General features: G+C 41.7%; 1 protein-coding gene across 2 annotated transcripts in view; it reads left to right on the top strand.

The window, feature by feature from the left end:
- Fbxl20 (F-box and leucine rich repeat protein 20) overlaps window positions 1-17,202 on the top strand; it is a 67,330-nt gene that overhangs the window by 28,392 nt on the left and 21,736 nt on the right. For both annotated transcript variants that reach the window (XM_057773642.1, XM_057773643.1), the window contains exons 3-6: window positions 7,491-7,545; window positions 9,989-10,063; window positions 12,143-12,237; window positions 13,749-13,817. In XM_057773642.1, coding sequence (XP_057629625.1) covers window positions 7,491-7,545; window positions 9,989-10,063; window positions 12,143-12,237; window positions 13,749-13,817 — 294 coding nt within the window. The remainder of the gene's footprint in view (window positions 1-7,490; window positions 7,546-9,988; window positions 10,064-12,142; window positions 12,238-13,748; window positions 13,818-17,202) is intronic.

Below are 17,202 nucleotides of genomic sequence, written 5' to 3'. Positions count from 1 at the left end.
TTTGCTTTTTTCAAGACAGGATTTCTCTGTGTAACAATTCTGACCATCCTGAAACTCACTCTGTAAACCAGGCTGGCCTTGAACTCACAGAGATCCTCCTGCCTCTGCCTGTCTCAAAAATCAAAACAAAAACAACTAGTATATGGAAAAAACACTTGGCAGTTCTCAAAAAGCTAAATTTAGAAATTTCATATCATCAGCATTCCCACTTTTATAGTTATAATAATTGGAATGAGAGCTGATAGAATGACTCAGTGACTAAAGGCTTTCTCCTCCAAGCCTGAAGACCTGTGCTTGATCCCTGGTACCCTTTACCCATCAAATAAATTAAATATAATAAAACAGTTGGAATGATTATAGCAGTATTACTAATAATAGTCAAAAAGTATAAATAGCCCAGTTTTTTTAAACTGAAGAGTAAACAGACTGAACTGTTTGTTACTTTAACTTTTTAAAATTTATTTATTTTTATTTTATATGTGCATTGATGTTTTGCCATGGGTGTCGGATCCCTTGGAACTAGAATTACAGACCATTGTGAGCTGCCATGTGGATGCTGTGAATTGAACCCAGGTCCTTAGAAAGAGCAGTCAATGCTCTTAACCACTAAGCCATCTCTCCAGCCCCATTACTTTAACTTAAAGAATGAAGTATTGTTAATTATTCTATTAGAGTAACATCATAGAGATAGAATGCTCTATGACCTCTGTGTATGTTTTAAAACATGCTAATTGAAAGAAGTCTGGGCCCGGTGGTGGTGGAACATGCCTTGAAGGCCAGCATTTGGGAGGCAGAAATAGGCGGATCTCTGTGAGTTCAAGGCCAGCCTGGTTTACAAACTGAGTTTCAGGACAGGCTCCAAAGCTACACAGAGAAAAAAGTCAGACACAAAAGACCTTATTACTCTAGTCCCATAGTATATAATGTCCATGGAGGCAGAGCGCAGAGTGGTAATTTTCTGAGTCTGGGGGAGTAAGTAGTACCTGGGAATGTCTGGAAGATAGTGAGGCTTTGCAGATAACTGTGCCACATGTGTGGATGTCAAAGGACTAAATTGGGAATTGGTTCGTTCCATTCTCTGTGTGAATCCTGGGCATTGAGGTCAAATCGTCAGACCTATTTGCCAGGGCCCTTATCACTGCTTAAAGGTAAAGCTTTTCTTAGCTTTTCACAAATTGAAATCTCCTTAGATACAAGATAATGTTCTGTAAGCAAATTTAATCACAGATTTTTATGACACCTTGTAGCATTCTGTACAGCAGTTAAGACAACACTAACATCTAGAACATGCAAGTTTCAGATAGTTCATTTGACCTAAAACTGTTTTCAGCTGCCAGTAATTAACACTTCCAGCTCAAGCCAAACAGTATGATTATCTCATATAAAGTAATACACAAAAATAAACCAGGCTATCAGGTTGATTGGTTTAGGGATCTACAAGGTTTTAAGCAAATTTCTTCCTGTGTTCTGTGGTAACCAGCCTCATTCTGGCTCCAAAGCTGCTTTTCCTTACAAGTACATAATGGCTGCCAGCAAATACTGGATTACTGTCTTTCCTTGTTCACTCTGGGTACAGTGGTAGTTAATAGTGATCCCTAATAAAGTCTTTTCTCAGATCTTAGCCAGTTAGCCTAATCCTGAAAGCAGTCACTGCAGAATGGAGCCCGGTGAAGGAGCCTGAGTTTCCTTCAGTTAGGGTTCCCCAAGAGTGATTTCCCTCAGCAGGCTCTTGATAGACTTCAGATAGCACAAAGACGTGTGCTGGTATGACAGTGTCTGGGCCTAGATAAAATGTATAATGACCAGAGGTTGGTTTTTCAAGAGTTTTAGAGACCAGGAAGTCCAAGATCAAGGTGTTGCTTTTTATAGACAGAAGAAGGGCCCCTGGTGGTGATCTTCTCCATAGATTGTAACAGTCAGACAGAAGAGAGGGGCCCTTGGAGATGGTCTTCTTGGTTGGTACATTGTAACAGTCAGAAGGGGGGGGGCGGGCCTTGGAGATGGTCTTCTCTGTACATTTTAACAGTCAGACAGAAGAGAGGGGCCCTTGGAGATGATCTTCTTGGTACATTGTAACAGAAGAGGGGTCACTGGAGGTGATCTTGGTACATTGTAACAGTCAGAAGAAGGGGGGGGCCTGGAGATGATCTTCTCGGTACATTGTAACAGTCAGACAGAAGAGGGGCCACTGGGGATGATCTTCTTAGGTAGATTGTAACAGTCAGAAGAGGGGCTATCCTTCCCCCCCCCCAACAAGGTTTCTCTTGTGTATCCTTGGCTATCCTGGAACTCACTCTGTAGACCAGACTGGCATTGAACTCACAGATTCACCTCCCTCTGTCTCCCCGGTGCTGGGATTTAAGGTGTGTGCACCACCACCGCCCAGCGGTTTACTCTTTTATAAGGACCTTAACCTTGATAAAAGCACTATCAGTCTTCCTCATAAGCTAACTACCTCTCAAAAAAGTTCCAATATAAGCTACAGAAACCCTGTCACGAAAAACCAAAAAAAAAAAAAAAAAAAAAAAAAAAGAATGTTCCCGTATACTTTCTGTTGTTTGGTGTTTGAGAAAAGTTTTACCAGGCTTAAAGTCTAAACTCTTATAGCTGTTATTGGCAGTACATTTATACATGGGTTTTAGAATAGAGATTAAAACTTTGACTGTATTTCTTGCAAGTTCATAGCGTATAATCTTTTGCTTTGCTAGTTTGATTTGTTTTGTTTTTTGAGATATGATTAGCCTAGACCAAGATGGCCTCAAACTCAGAGTTGGTTGTGCACGCCTTTAATCCAGCACTTGGGAGTCAGAAGCAGGTGGATCTCTGTGAGTTTGAAGTCATCAGGACAGCTATGACTGTGTAGAGAGATCCTGTCTCAAAAACAAACTCCTTGAGTCCATCTGCCTCTGCCTCTTGATTTTTTTTTTTTTTAATTTTGGGTGGTTTTTTGTTTCGTTTGGTTTTGTTTTGTTTTTTCATGCACGTGTATACCGTGTACATGACTGGTACCTGAAGAAACTAGAAAAGGGCATAGGGTCCCCTAAAACTGGGGTTACAGACATTGTGAAAATAGTCTTTGTTTTAATTGTGGATCAGAGATAATTTTCTGTGTTTCAAGTGAACAAGATTTATTATTTTTATTGAAAAATAAGAATTCTAATAACTGCGCCTTTACCTCAGTAAAACAATATCCTACCTTTTTTTGTTTGAGACATGTTCCCACTGCATAGCTCTGGCCATCCTGGAACTCAACTATGTAGATCAGGCTGGCCTCACACTCAGATCCGCTTACCTGTCCAGTGCTGAGATCACAGGTGTGCAGCACCACACCCGGTGGCTCGTCCTACTTTTGCATTTCCTCAAGGAAGAAAAAAAATATTCCAGGAGCTTCCTGATAATTGAACATATGATCAGTCTGAGAAGGGAGCTCCTAGAAAGGGCATGGGAGCGCTGCTTTTTCTGTAGCCTTTGTATCTGTTCATTGTGTGCTTCGTGATCATCATTACAGTGAGCCTGTCAGTGTAACACCCATTTACCACTTACGCATTCCTTTACCACAGAACTTGGTTGTGATGCCTTTGGAATAGAAAATGGCATTGCTAATGGCCCAATATGGTCAAAAAGACATGTCACTAGTACTCCTACGGCACATTATTTTTACTATATGTGCCTAGGTGTTTTGTCTGCGTACCACATGTGCACAGTGACTATAGAGGCCAGAAGAGGACATTAAATCTTCTGGGACTGGAGTTACAAGTGGTTGTGAGTTGTCATGTGGGTGCTGAGACTCAAACCAGTGCTTTTGTTTTATGCTATCTTTTTAATGTGTGTTTTACCTTTATGTTTGTATGTGCACCATTGGCATGTCTGGTGTCCTCACCGAATCCCCGGAAATTGGAATTATACATGGTTGTGAGCCACCATGTGGATGCTGGGAGTTGAACCCAGGTTCTCTGCAAGAACAAATGCTCTTAACCTGTGAGCCATCTCTCAGTCCCTCCTGCTTTAACTTAGAGCAATAGATCTTCTCCAGGCAGTTCAACATAGTAATATGAGAAAGCTGGGCATGGTGGCACACACGTTTAACCTCAACACAGGAGGCAAAGACTGTGATTTTTAAGACCACCCTGGTCCACAGAGTGAGAGTACTGAGACAACCAGGGCTACTTGGAAAGACCCTGTCTCAGCCTCCCTTCCTCCTAACAGACACAAAATCACAGGACATGAGCCAGCAATACGGCTCATCAGTGGATCCAGGTTTGATTCCCAGCTACTCATACCTCAGTTCCAGAGGATAGCATGCCTTCTTCTAATGCCCGTAAGGACCAGGCATATAGGTTGTACATGTATTTGGGTCAAACAATCGTACTCAGAAAATGAAATAAATATGAAAGGAAACATGAGCCGGGCGGTGGTGGCGCATGCCTTTAATCCCAGCACTCAGGAGGCAGGAGGCAGAGGCAGGCGGATCTCTGTGAGTTCGAGACCAGCCTGGTCTACAAGAGCTAGTGCCAGGACAGGCTCCAAAACCACAGAGAAACCCTGTCTCGAAAAGCCAAAAAAAAAAAAAAAAAAAAAAAAAGAAAGGAAACATGAGCTGGAGGTGGAGCACTTGGCTGGAAGGTAGTCAGTCAGACCTGTGTAAATTGGAGGTCAGCCAGGGCTACATAGTGAAACCATGTCTCAGGAAAATGACATCAAACACACGAGATAGCCAGGTGTGTACTCAGGTCCCTGAGCATGCAAGACAATTACTTTACCAAGCTGCTTTGTAGACCAGGCTGGCTTCAAACTTGCAGAGATCCACCTGCCTCTGCCTCCCGAGTGCTGGGATTAAAGGTGTGCGCCACCACTGCCCAGCCTTTAGTTATCAGTCTCTTATGTGGAACAAATAAAAAGGTGTCAGAAATCTAAGATGAGCCTGGTAGTTCAGGTATGTGAGCCCAATCACTTGGAAGACTGAGGTAGGAAAATCACAAATTCAAGCCTGCTAGGGATACAGGGTGAGTTTATGGCATCCTGAGACCCTGTCTCAAATTGTGAAGAGGACTGTGGACTAACACAGCAGAGCCTTCAGATAAGGGAAATTTCTTGTAACAATTCAGTGCTATTGTTAGTTTTCCTTTTTTCTTCTTGACACCATGTAACTATCTGAATCATCCAAACCACTTTCTGCAGCTGGGTGGTAATTCAGCATTCTGGAAGATGAGGTGGAAGGGTCAGGAGTTCATGCATAGCCCAGCTATATAGTGAAGTCCTGCCCTACAGAAGAAAGAACAAGAAAGGAATGTTGGCATCAGAACTGAAAATACTTAAATTGTGTGATACTGAAAGAAAACATAGCAGGGCGGTGGTGGCGCACGCCTTTAATCCCAGCACTCAGGAGGCAGAGGCAGGCGGATCTCTGTGAGTTCGAGGCCAGCCTGATCTACAAGAGCTAGTTCCAGGACAGGCTCCAAAGCTACAGAGAAACCCTGTCTTGTTTTTTTTTTTTTTGGTTTTTCGAGACAGGGTTTCTCTGTAGCTTTGGAGCCTGTCCTGGAACTCCCTTTGTAGACCAGGCTGGCCTCGAACTCACAGAGATCCGCCTGCCTCTGCCTCCCAAGTGCTGGGATTAAAGGCGTGCGCCACCACCGCCCAGAAACCCTGTCTTGAAAAACAAAACAAAACAAAAACAAAAAAGAAGAAGACATAAAGCCTAGTGGGAAAGTAGTCAGAACAGACTTCCAGCACACACACAGATACTGCCTTCAATGACTTGTGACAGAGGCACCTTGCAGGGAATTTGGTGATGTTGGGAAAACATGACTCACATTCAAAAGGTGACGTTGAACTGGAGAATATGAATGTGGTTCAGTGGTAACTAATGAGACGCATGTTCAACACTCTGTGCTGGTGCCCAGCAGCACACCCTCAGAATGAAGTTAGACTCTTACCGTATACCATATACAGTGTTGACCTCAAATAGAGCCTCCCCCAAAAAACAACGCATAAGCTAAAGTTATAAAAATTTTAGAATGAAACATAGGGGGAAGACTTCGTAACATAATACCTGAAAATGATTTCTTGAGTATAAAACCACACACTCAGGAAGTGAAAGAAAACTATGTGACTTGTTCTGCATCATAATATAAAACTTGCACATTTTGCAGCAATAAGGCAAGCCTAAGAACGGAAGAAACCACTTACACGTAGAAAAAGTGTAGTATCGAGTGCGCAAAGAACTTCACAGTGCGGCCACAAAGCTCTCAAAATACGCACATGGCCAAGCACATTGTGGCGTGGTGACTCAAATGGGAGCCAAGGCACAAAAGTGTCCTGAGTTTGAGGCCAGCCTGGTCTACAGAGTGAGATTCTGCCTCCAAACACCCACCACAAGGCACAGAGAGATACCAGTTCTTATTTCATAGCCTTTAGTGTGGCTGCTAAAAAACAAGAAGTAATGAACGTTAACAAAGATAGGCAGTTGGACCATTTTTGTACTGGTATAGGTGTTTAAAATGGTACAGCTGATAGAAACAGAATTCGGCTCTTGGGTATATATCTGAAACATTTGAAAACAGGGACTCAGATGGGTATTTCTGTCCTTGGGAACAGAATTCATAGTAACAATTGGGAAAGTAACACTAGTATCTGTGAATGAATATATAGAATACAGTGTTTATATATAATGAACTAGTATTTAACTTTACAAAGGAAATAATAGCAAGTACTTTGCCCAGAGAGAAAGTAGAATGGTGGTTGCCAAAAGCTGCAAGGGAGATAGATAATGGGGAATTACTGTCTAATAAAAAGTTTCTCTTTTGACAAGATAAAGTGATAGAGATTGCATAGTAAGGGCCAATGCTTAATGCTCTTGAACTATACACTTTGTATAATTAGGTCAGAGGCTGGCCCTCAACTGCTATGTCTTTCATTGTGGGCAGTTATTTTATTTGTTTGAAAGAACTGCTTCTAGCCAGTGGAGGTGTTCATGTGTGTATGAAATTGAGTGTTATCATTACAGGCTAAATCCATGAGAAATTTCTCCATTTTTTTAAAGACAGGGTTTCTCTATAGCAGCCTGGCCGTCCTTGGAGCTAGCTCTGTAAACCAGGTTGGCCTTGAACTCTGCCTGCCTCTGCGTCCCTGTCCTGAGTGCTGGTGCAGGTGCCACCACTGCCCAGCTGTTTGGGCATGGAAAGAGGACTAGCAAGGTGTGGGCGGAGACAGAAGAGTATACTAGAGGGATGACTAAAGCAGTGTACAATGATATACATAAGTTAAATTATAATGAAACTTATTAAAGTTTTTAAACACTAAAACTTTTTAATAAAGAAAACTATAGATAAGGTGTTTGCACACCTGTGAGCCTAGCCCTCCAGAGGCTGTGGCAAGAGGATCAGGAGTTCAAGGTCATCCTGATCAACACGGGGGTGGGCAGGAAAGAATGTGTGAGACAGTGTAAGAGTGAGAGAACTGATAGTTTGTTGCCTCTCTTTTCTTCTTAGGATTTTTTCTTTCCTGGATGTTGTTACCTTGTGTCGCTGTGCTCAGGTCTCCAGGGTAAGATGGCTGGCACGGTTAGAGGGACCTTTCCTGGCTCTGAGGCTGATAGCTTCTGGAGCCAACTGGTATTTTAGGTGTTATTTGTATATTCTACAGAAGATACTATTCTACTCCAAGTACGCCATCTGTCCCATATGGTTCTATGATGGGTTCTGTTTTATGTATTATTCCTAACATTTATATATTATAATCATTGAAAGCATTGACTCAGCTAATGATAACAAAGCTTGATTCAACAAAATGTAGCAAATTTGTAATTTCCTGTTTTTATAGTTCTTTTTACAATGGTACATAGACATGCATACGTCTGTATTAGACTCTTGAACATCTAATTCTTGTTGTTTCCACATAGTCTTTCTTCCAAACATGACAGGAAAGGAGGCAAAAGCTGCAGAGTAGACCAGCATTCTTGAAGATCCCATAAAATATTGTTTCTGTGTTAGGTGGGCGCAGGTGTCTCTTCAACCACCAGTTAACTCCTGCTGCCACTGTATACGGAAATCAAACCTTAGTGTGGAAGTTTCCCCTTTATGGTAATTTAAACTATTTTTCCCATCCTGATAGCCATACTTATTTGCATACCATTTTGGAAATCATCAGTGGTGTTATGCTTCTTTATGCTGTACGGTCTGCAAGTGCAAGCATTGTTCTTACAAGTGAGCAGTTTCTCTTCCTGACTCCATGTGAGCTGAAGTCATCATCCAGGGTGCTCACAAGAGAGTTTTAACTGTGGTTTTCTTTTAAGGAAAGAAGGGAACTGCGCCAAATGTCATTAAGTCCGGATGGCTGGTGCATTGGTGTCTGTTGTTCTCGGGAGTTAGGGATTGTTTTGGGGGAAGGTGTCTGCTCTTGCAGTGCTGGGGAGCGTCCAAGGCCTGGCGTACACTGGGCCAGGCCTAACCCCGAGCCATGCTGCCAACACTTTGAGGGTTTTTTGTTTTGTTTTGTTTTTTAATGCAGACTCTAGGGAGGAACCTGTCATTCCTAATTTTAGGCTGAGTTCTGCATGCTTCCTGCTCCCTGAAGAACCTGGCAAGGACTAGCACACAATCAGAGATATATTTAGTTCAAGAATCTCTTAAACATGTGGTTTTTAAGAGTTTTTGTTTCTTCTGTAGCTAGCTATTTAAAAGAAAGAACAAAACAAACAAACCACTGGAAAAATGTGAAGCCACAAAGAGAGAAGTGACGTTGGCCACGTGAGAACCTGACCTAGTTTTAGAATAGCTTCTTGCTTACCGCCACGCCCCAACATGTTTCTAATGACCTTATGGTGGTTACCCTTGGTTTCTCAGAATATCTAGAATTTGGTTTTAAAAATTTTAAACAAAAGTGAGACATGGTAGCCCAAGCTCTTAACCACAACACTTCGGAGGCAGAGTTCAAGGTCACCCAAGGCTATACAGTGAGACCTGGTATCAAAAAAAAAATTGTTTCTCAGAAAAATGGCTGTAAATATAACCTACATTAAATTGCTTCTTAAATTTGTCATAATAAAGAATATTCTAAAGCTTGCGTGGTGGTGCCACATGTCTTTAATCCTAGCATTTGAGAGGCAGAGACAGGTGGGTCTCTCTGAATTCAAGGCTAGCCTCGTTTACAGAGTGTGAGTTCCAGGATGCCCAGAGTTATACAGAGAAACCCTGTCTCAGTAAACAAACAAACAAACAAATAAATAAATAAATAGAAAGGAAGGATACTTTAGAGCTGGCTATAGTGGCTCATACCTTTAACCCTGGTACTTGAGTATCTTGGGTTTGAGGACACCCCTCGGCTGCATAGTGAGACCTTGTCTCAGACACACACACACAATGGACTGTACATTTATTGTTCTGAACAGTACTTGGCTTTTGTTATTTAATTAGGGGAAGCTTTTAAAGTCTTTAAAATACCAAGTGATCCACAACAAATTATCTCTTACTGAAATCATTTCTCACCCAATCCTGAATGCTGAAAAGATTAACAAATGTTCTTGCTGCCTCTAGTGTACGAGATGACTAAACAGTTTGCAGTATTAAAATTACCCGAGTCCAGGGCCTGGCATCCTAGGGCGGAGGAGGCCGAAGCAGGGTGCAGCTCGGTGGTAGATGCTCGCCTAGCATGTTCAAGGCCCAGGGTTATGGGTCCCCAGCATGACAAGCAATAAAACAAAGCTGTCGCTGAGTCAAGTCGGACAGGATATTGATTAATTATAAAGCATACCTGCGTGAGAACATTGATAATAAGGAAAACACAATTAGAAAGACTGTGTCCCAGGCTCACCGCCACTACCCCCGCACCGCCCCACCGTGCTGCAAGTGCTCACAGATGTTATTGGTGGGGACTGAGGGGGATTTTGGTCAGTCTCAGTTACTTGTTAGTTGAAGTGTGAATTTAAACATTGCCAATTTCTGTTTTCATTTCAACCTCTGCTCATTCTTTCTCTTTTTATTCAAATTAGGCCTGGAACGTCCTAGCTCTAGATGGCAGTAACTGGCAACGAATTGACCTGTTTGATTTCCAGAGGGATATTGAGGTATAATTACGTGGTGTGTGGCCCCATTTATTTCATTAGTAGTTACAGTATTAATCCTAGACATATTAATCTTTTTTTATTTTCACTGAAGAAATTATTTTTGGTACAGCTGAACTTCACGAAAGCCTCCAGTGTCCTCCGGATTTTCTGAAGTGGACATGATGACGCTGGCTTAAGTTTCAGCAGTCAGGCGGATCAGGATGGGTCGGCGGCCATTCTGGCTGCACAGTGAGCCTATGGCTCCAAACATGCAACAGCTTGTTTGGGAAGGGAGTACAAGGATTCGAACCCAGGGCCTCGTGCATGATGGGCCACACTTTTCCCACTGACTCGTTTTTCTGCCCCTAATTTTCTTCTTATTTCCTTGATACAATGCTAAGTTCTTTAATAACTTTAGTCCTGAACTGAGACCACCAGATTTTATTTTGTAGTTTTTGTGTTTTGTAGTTTTGCTCATGTAAAGCAAGTTATTTTATGTTAATTTTATACAGTCAGGAGGCTTAAACTTGCTGAATGATACTTGTGTTTATTCTTCATGTGTATTTTGATTCTCAGGGGAACAAAAGTGGAAATAGCTTCTATGGAAAATATAGAATGGTTAAAACTAGAATTATTAAATTGTTTTAACTAACGAGAGGTGATTTTCTTGCATGTGGGTTTACTTTTTCATTTAATTTTTAGTATAGCCTGTTAACTCTAAATAGAAAAGTATAACAGCATCCAGGCAAGCACATTCCTATAATCCCAGCACTTAGAGACAGAGCCCGGAAGAACTGAAAGACATTCAAGGTCAGGGTGGGAGATGGCTCAGTAGATAAAGTCCTTGCCATGCAAGCATGAGGACCTGGGTTCAGATCCCCACCATCTATGTACAAGTGAGGAGTGGAGGTACACCTTGTAACTCCAGACTGAAGGAGGGGAGACGAAGACAGGTGCATCCTAGGAGCTTGCTGGCTAGCCATAGTGGAAGCTCCAGGTTCAGGAGGAGCCCTATTTCAAAAAATAGAATGAAGAAACAGTTAGAGATGAAGGCCTGTTTACACATGCACAGACCACACAGTTCAAGTTCATCCTCAGCTGCGTAGTAATCACGCACACCAGCCTTGAGTGTAGGAGATGTGTCTCAAAATCAACAACAGTGGGGCTGAAAAGATGACTTGATGGCGGAAGTCACAAAATAATCCCACACTAGTTCAGAATTATGAATAATAAAGGGTTATTTATTTAGGGGAGACTTAAAGATCACTGTCCTAGATAACAGTCCTCTGCACCAACAGGGAACAGAAACAGAGTCTAGCAGCCAGAAGTGAGAGCCAGAAGCAAGAGAGTGAGCGCAGGCTTTACAACTGCATTTATAGTATAAGAGACCATGCCCAAGTGGGCTCATCAGATTAGAGCACTGGCTGCTCCTCTAGAGGACCCTCAGCACCCACATGGAATAGCTCACAACCCTCTCTAACCCAGTTCAGGTAATCAGTCTCCCTCTCTTGGCCTCCACAGGCACTGCACTGCACACATGTGATACACTGCATACGTGCAAAATGCACAGGCATACATGCAACCAGAATCCATGCACATAAAATTAAACAAAACAACCCGCTAACATTATGGTGCATTTACACCACAATTCTCTGATCTTGTAGATATATATGCTTTAAAAACCTGACCCACAGTATCATTCAGCAAGGTGGTTCCTGCTCACTGAGCTCTTGCTGTGTGCAAAGCTTTATGGTGAGTCCTTGTAGAGGACAGAGAAGTTAAGTGTGGAAGGTGCTCCTCCTCCATGTCTGCATTTACCCCAAGTGAGCCACGTACGTGCATACAGAGCTCCACAAGAACTGGATGCCACCGCTCCTCGAGTGCAGGCTATCCTAGTTGAACAAAGAAAGAATATAGACTGTGCTTGTGTTTTGAGTAGAAGGGTTAATCAGAAAGACTTTCTCAGAATAAGTTGAAATTTTCATAGGAAGAAACTTCTTACAAGCCTTTTCTGTTTATAAATCTTTTTTTTTTTTAAAGGATGTGTTCTTGTCAAAAGAGTAACATAGGCCATCTTTTTGCTTAACTGTCTCTTTATAGGGTCGGGTAGTAGAAAATATTTCAAAACGATGTGGAGGCTTTTTACGAAAGTTAAGTCTTCGTGGGTGTCTTGGAGTAGGAGATAATGCATTAAGGTAAGAAAACATAACTTTCAACCTCTTAGATTGAAGTGAAGACAGCACCATCTCACTCAGAAAGGCTAAAGTAGCTTTTAAGTTTCTAAGCTGTTAAAAATGCAAGCATATACATTGGTTATAACAAAATATCTGATAGGAAGTGAGGACCCAGGTGTAGTAGCGTACTCTAGAGTTAGCGTGTTTGTGAAGGAGAGTGAGTTTGAGTCAGCCTGCGCTACACAGCAGATAGAATAGAAAAGCTCTCAAATTAAAACAGTTCCTGGGGACCTTAAGTAAGTCGATTTTTAGGCTTTTGTTAACTCAAAGATCAACCTTTGCCAGGCGGTGGTGGTGCATGTCTTTAATCCCAGCACTTGGGAGGCAGAGGCAGGCGGATCTCTGTGAGTTCGAGACCAGCCTGGTCTACAAGAGCTAGTTCCAGGACAGGCTCCAAAACCACAGAGAAACCCTGTCTCGAAAAACCAAAAAAAAAAAAAAAAAAGATCAACCTTTAATCTCAGAAATTAAGAGGTTAAGGCAGAAAGATTGCAAGTTCAAGGTCAACCAGGGCTATGCAGTGAGACCCTTCTGAGAATTCTAAAAAAAGAAACATTTACAGCTTTAAAGAGCATTTTTTTTAGATTTATTTATTTATTTTGTATACAGTGTTCTGTCTGCATGTATGCCTGCAAGTCAGAAGAGGCAGCAGATTTCATTACAGATGGCTGTGAGCCACCATGTGATTGCTGGGAATTGAGCTCAGGACCTCTGGAAGAACAATCAGTGCTCTTAACCTCTGAGCCATCTCTTCAGCCCCTTAAAGAGCATTTTATTGTGGGAAATTAATTTTCTTCTTATTCACACCCCACACAACAGATGTATAGTTTGTTTTTTCTCTGCCCAGCATCCAGTTCATTGATTTTGCAGATACTGGATGCTTCCATTCAACATGGACACTAACTGTTCAGTTAGATCGGCCCCAGTAGTCAGTCTCTGCGGGAGATGCCAGTCGGAAGTCACACGCACGTTACTGTGTACAAATCAGGTGTTGATGACGTGTCTCAGATTTGCTAGTTTGCTAGAATGAGTCCCATAATTGAGGGACATCAGGTTCGATTAAGTTCCATTATAAAGTGCATGAATGAGTAGCCATAGGAAGTGCTACACAGGGGAAGGTTTAGACGGGACAGGGCCACAGGAACATCTGTCGTTCTGGAGTTGGAGCCCGCCACCCTCTCAGCACAGCCACCCAGAAGTTCTGGTCCCGTTTTCAGTGGCTTTATGGAGGTGTATTACAAAGACATAAATAACCAATATGAGAGCAAATGCTACTTCTCTGACCTGTCACTCAGGAAATTGCAAGGGGCTTAAGACCTTTATCCTAAAAGCTAGGAGTGAAAACCAAGTGTGTATTTTGCATATTACGGCATCATGGGTGCCAACAACCAGTATTACCAGTGGTGATGCCTTTTTATATCTAGGGTTTTGCTCATCTTATTTATAACTTTAACTTTTCTTTCCCTATAAAGGACTTTTGCCCAAAATTGTAGGAATATTGAAGTACTGAATCTAAATGGGTGTACAAAGACAACAGACGCGTAAGTATTGAGTTTCAGAGGGCGCACCATACATAGTCCGTAGTCTGTCCTACTCTAGCTGTGACTGGCTGTAGGCATTGATTCATTTTCTTGACTGTGAATGAGTTTTTGTTGGACTTATGATGCTAGGGATGAACCCAGGGCCTCGCAGTGTACCTGTAGGCCGTGTCCCTAGTCCAAGAAGAATCCTAAAAAGAAAAACTGATTGAAAGCAGAAGTGAAACAGAAAGCTTATTTTGAACTCATCTTTGATACTTAAAATGCAACTTGAAATTGCAGTTAATGTACGCACTGTAGGGCTAATTATCAAAAGACACATAGCAGATAATTCTATAAAAAGATTAAAATCATAAACACAGACGTAAACAGCTAATAAAATTAAAAGAAAATGTCTGTGGGGGTGAAGAGATGGCTCAGCGGTAAGAGCACTGACTGTTCTCCAGAGGACTCACATGACAGCTCACAATGTCTGTAACTCCAGTTCCAGGGTGACCTCACAGGTGACACCTTCACACCAGTGCATAGAAAGTTAAAAATCATAAAGAAAATTCTAAAAAAAAAAGAAAAGAAAAGAAAATGACTGTGCCTGTCATTCATGATATATAAAAAAATATATATAATATTATATATTCTGTAATATTATAGAATATTCTAGTCACAGTAGAATGCACAAGCAGACAGAAAAGCTTCCTCTGAGGGGTACCCTTTGGTAGTAATGCAAATCAAACCTCACTTGAACACAGTGTAGACAAGTGAGGTGAAGCCATGGAAGTGTGCTGACAGTTATGAACTCGGTTGGTTACGGAATTGCCATTCAAAATGTACTCCTGCAAAGATGAATCTTTGAAGCTACTTGAGAGAAGTAGACGCCTAGAGCACGGAATGTATGTTTTGTGTTTTAGTCCTTTTCTCTGAGGTCACATTGTTGCTTCTTTTACTATAAGAAGTGGACTGAGGACTGGGTAACAGCTCGTGTCTCTAATCCCAGCCCATGGGAGACTGAAGCAGGAGGGCTAGTTTGAGGCTGAGGCCATGAGACCCTGTCTCAAAAACATGAAAAGGGGGCTGGAGAGATGGCTCAGTGGTTAAGAGCACTACCTGCTCGTCTAAAGGTCCTGAGTTCAATTCCCAGCAACCACATGGTGGCTCACAACCATCTGTAATGAGATCTGGTGCCCTCTTCTGGTCTGCAGGCATGCATGTAGGTAGAATACTCTATACACAATAAATAAATAAATAAATAAATAAATAAATAAATAAATAAATAAATAAATAAATCTTTTAAAAAACATGAAAAAGACTGAGATGTAAGAACACTTACTTAGAATATGTAAGGCCTTGAGTTTGATCTCCAGTACCACCAAAAACAGAGTAAAACAATTACAAAGCTCTGTGGTGGATTATATGCTGCATGTCTCAGGCCTTGGGTTTGATCCCTAGCACTGAGTTTTATTAATATTAATAAGTATTATTTCTAAACTGATTGGGGTTTTTCAGGAAACTTAAGTTTTTTTTTTTTTTCCTTTAAGATTAATTTATTATACTTTTCTGCTTGCATATATGCAGAGTTAGGAGAATCTCCAGTTTAAGGCCAGCCTATGAAATCCTGTCTCAAAAACACAAGGCATGATAGGAAAAAGTTACATGTGTCTGTAACCCCAGTGCTTGATGTTTGGGAGATAGAAGGTGAATCATGAGTTCAAGACCAGCCTCTGCTACTTAGTGAGTTCCAGGCCAGCCTGAACTATATGTCTCAAGCAAAACAAAAATGGGGTGGAGGAGGAATAGGTCTCATAGCAGTTCCTAGAAATTGAAAGCAAGTAAGCACTGAAACTCAAGTTGAATTCTAACCCATGTTAGTAAAGAAATTCCCTCTCCTGACTTCCGTTCAGTGCAGGAGGTGGAGCGCATGGCCTAGCGTGCTTCTCATGAACACTGAGAGCCCATGACCCAGCTTCAGTTGTTAACATTTGTGGACATTCTTTTCCATTGACCCCTTTTACTGATTTATCCTCTATAATTTTGCCATTATTTGAAAATCCTAGACATGGCATCTTATCTATAAATACTAGTACTAAACATCGAGTGCAAAGCCTTGTGCGTCTTAAGCAAACTACCATTTAGCTAAAACCCTCGCTTCGAGTCTGTGAAATTCTTGCCCGGGGCTCCTGGCCCACCAACTCTGAGAGAAGCTCTAAATAATCTCTAAACAAGGCAGATTATAAAAAACCAACATGTTGGGGTTACTGCGTGGGTGGGCTTACTTCATTTATCAATGAAATGACACCTAAGAGAGCTGGGCTCTTAGCTGAAGCTGTGGCTGAGTAAGGGCTGAGTAGAAACACCAGCAGCCTCAAAGGTCTGGATGAGACAGACTTCCATTAGAGTCTCTAGACCACACTAAACAAATAAATAACAAACCTCCCTCGGGAAAAATAGAATTCAGTAAGGAGGTGTGCTCAAATCCCAGCACTTTGGGAAGTAGAGATGAGAGGTTCTGGAGGTTAAGGCCAGGCTAGACCACTCTGATCCTTTATCGAAAACATCTCGTCTTGGAGTGACCACCATGTATGAATCCTTAGATTCAGTCTCTGGCAACACACATACAAAAAATATATATATAAAAAGATGGGTGGCTAGGCATGGTCATTAATGCTTTAATCCCAGCACTCAGAGGCAGAAGCAAGCAGGTCTCTGTGAGCTGGAGTCTAGCCTGATCTGCATAGCAAGATCTAAGCCCTGAAGGGCTACATAGTAAGACACTGTCCCTCCAAAATATACATAAACAAAAGAATGGAAAATGTTGTCTCTGCGTACGCAGTAATTGGAGAATACACATGGTTTTCTGTCACACTTAGAGCATAGTCCTGAGTAGACCATAGTCATAGTACTTATTAAACAAGATTAATAAGTAACGAACAGTATTCTCTCCACAACTAAAGAGCTAAACTAGACGTCTTCAACAGAGGAAAAAACTCTCAAGTCTTTTGAGTAGGATGGAAATAAGTTGCCAGGCATAAAGATTCCGTACCTATTGTCTTTGCACTTGGGAGGCTGAGGCAGGAGTATTTTCTTGAGTTTCAGAACAGCTTTGGGTATAGTGATTACCCAGCTTGTGTAAGTCCATGAAACTATCTCAAAATAGAAAAATTAAATGTGGGCCTGGAGAGATGGCTCAGAGGTTAAGAGCATTGCCTGCTCTTCCAAAGGTCCTGAGTTCAATTCCCAGCAACCACATGGGGCTCACAACCATCTGTAATGGAGTCTCGTGCCCTCTTCTGGCCTGCAGGTATACACGCAGACAAAATATTGTATACATGATAAATAAATAAATAAATTTTAAAAAAAGAAAAAGAAAAATTAAATGTAACTTCACATATCATAA

This window comes from Chionomys nivalis, chromosome 7 (genome assembly GCF_950005125.1).
Source record: "Chionomys nivalis chromosome 7, mChiNiv1.1, whole genome shotgun sequence".
In the NCBI taxonomy this organism is placed as follows: Eukaryota; Metazoa; Chordata; class Mammalia; order Rodentia; family Cricetidae; genus Chionomys; species Chionomys nivalis.
Note: the sequence above shows the minus strand (reverse complement) of the source record. Positions and strands in the feature narration are given on the sequence as shown.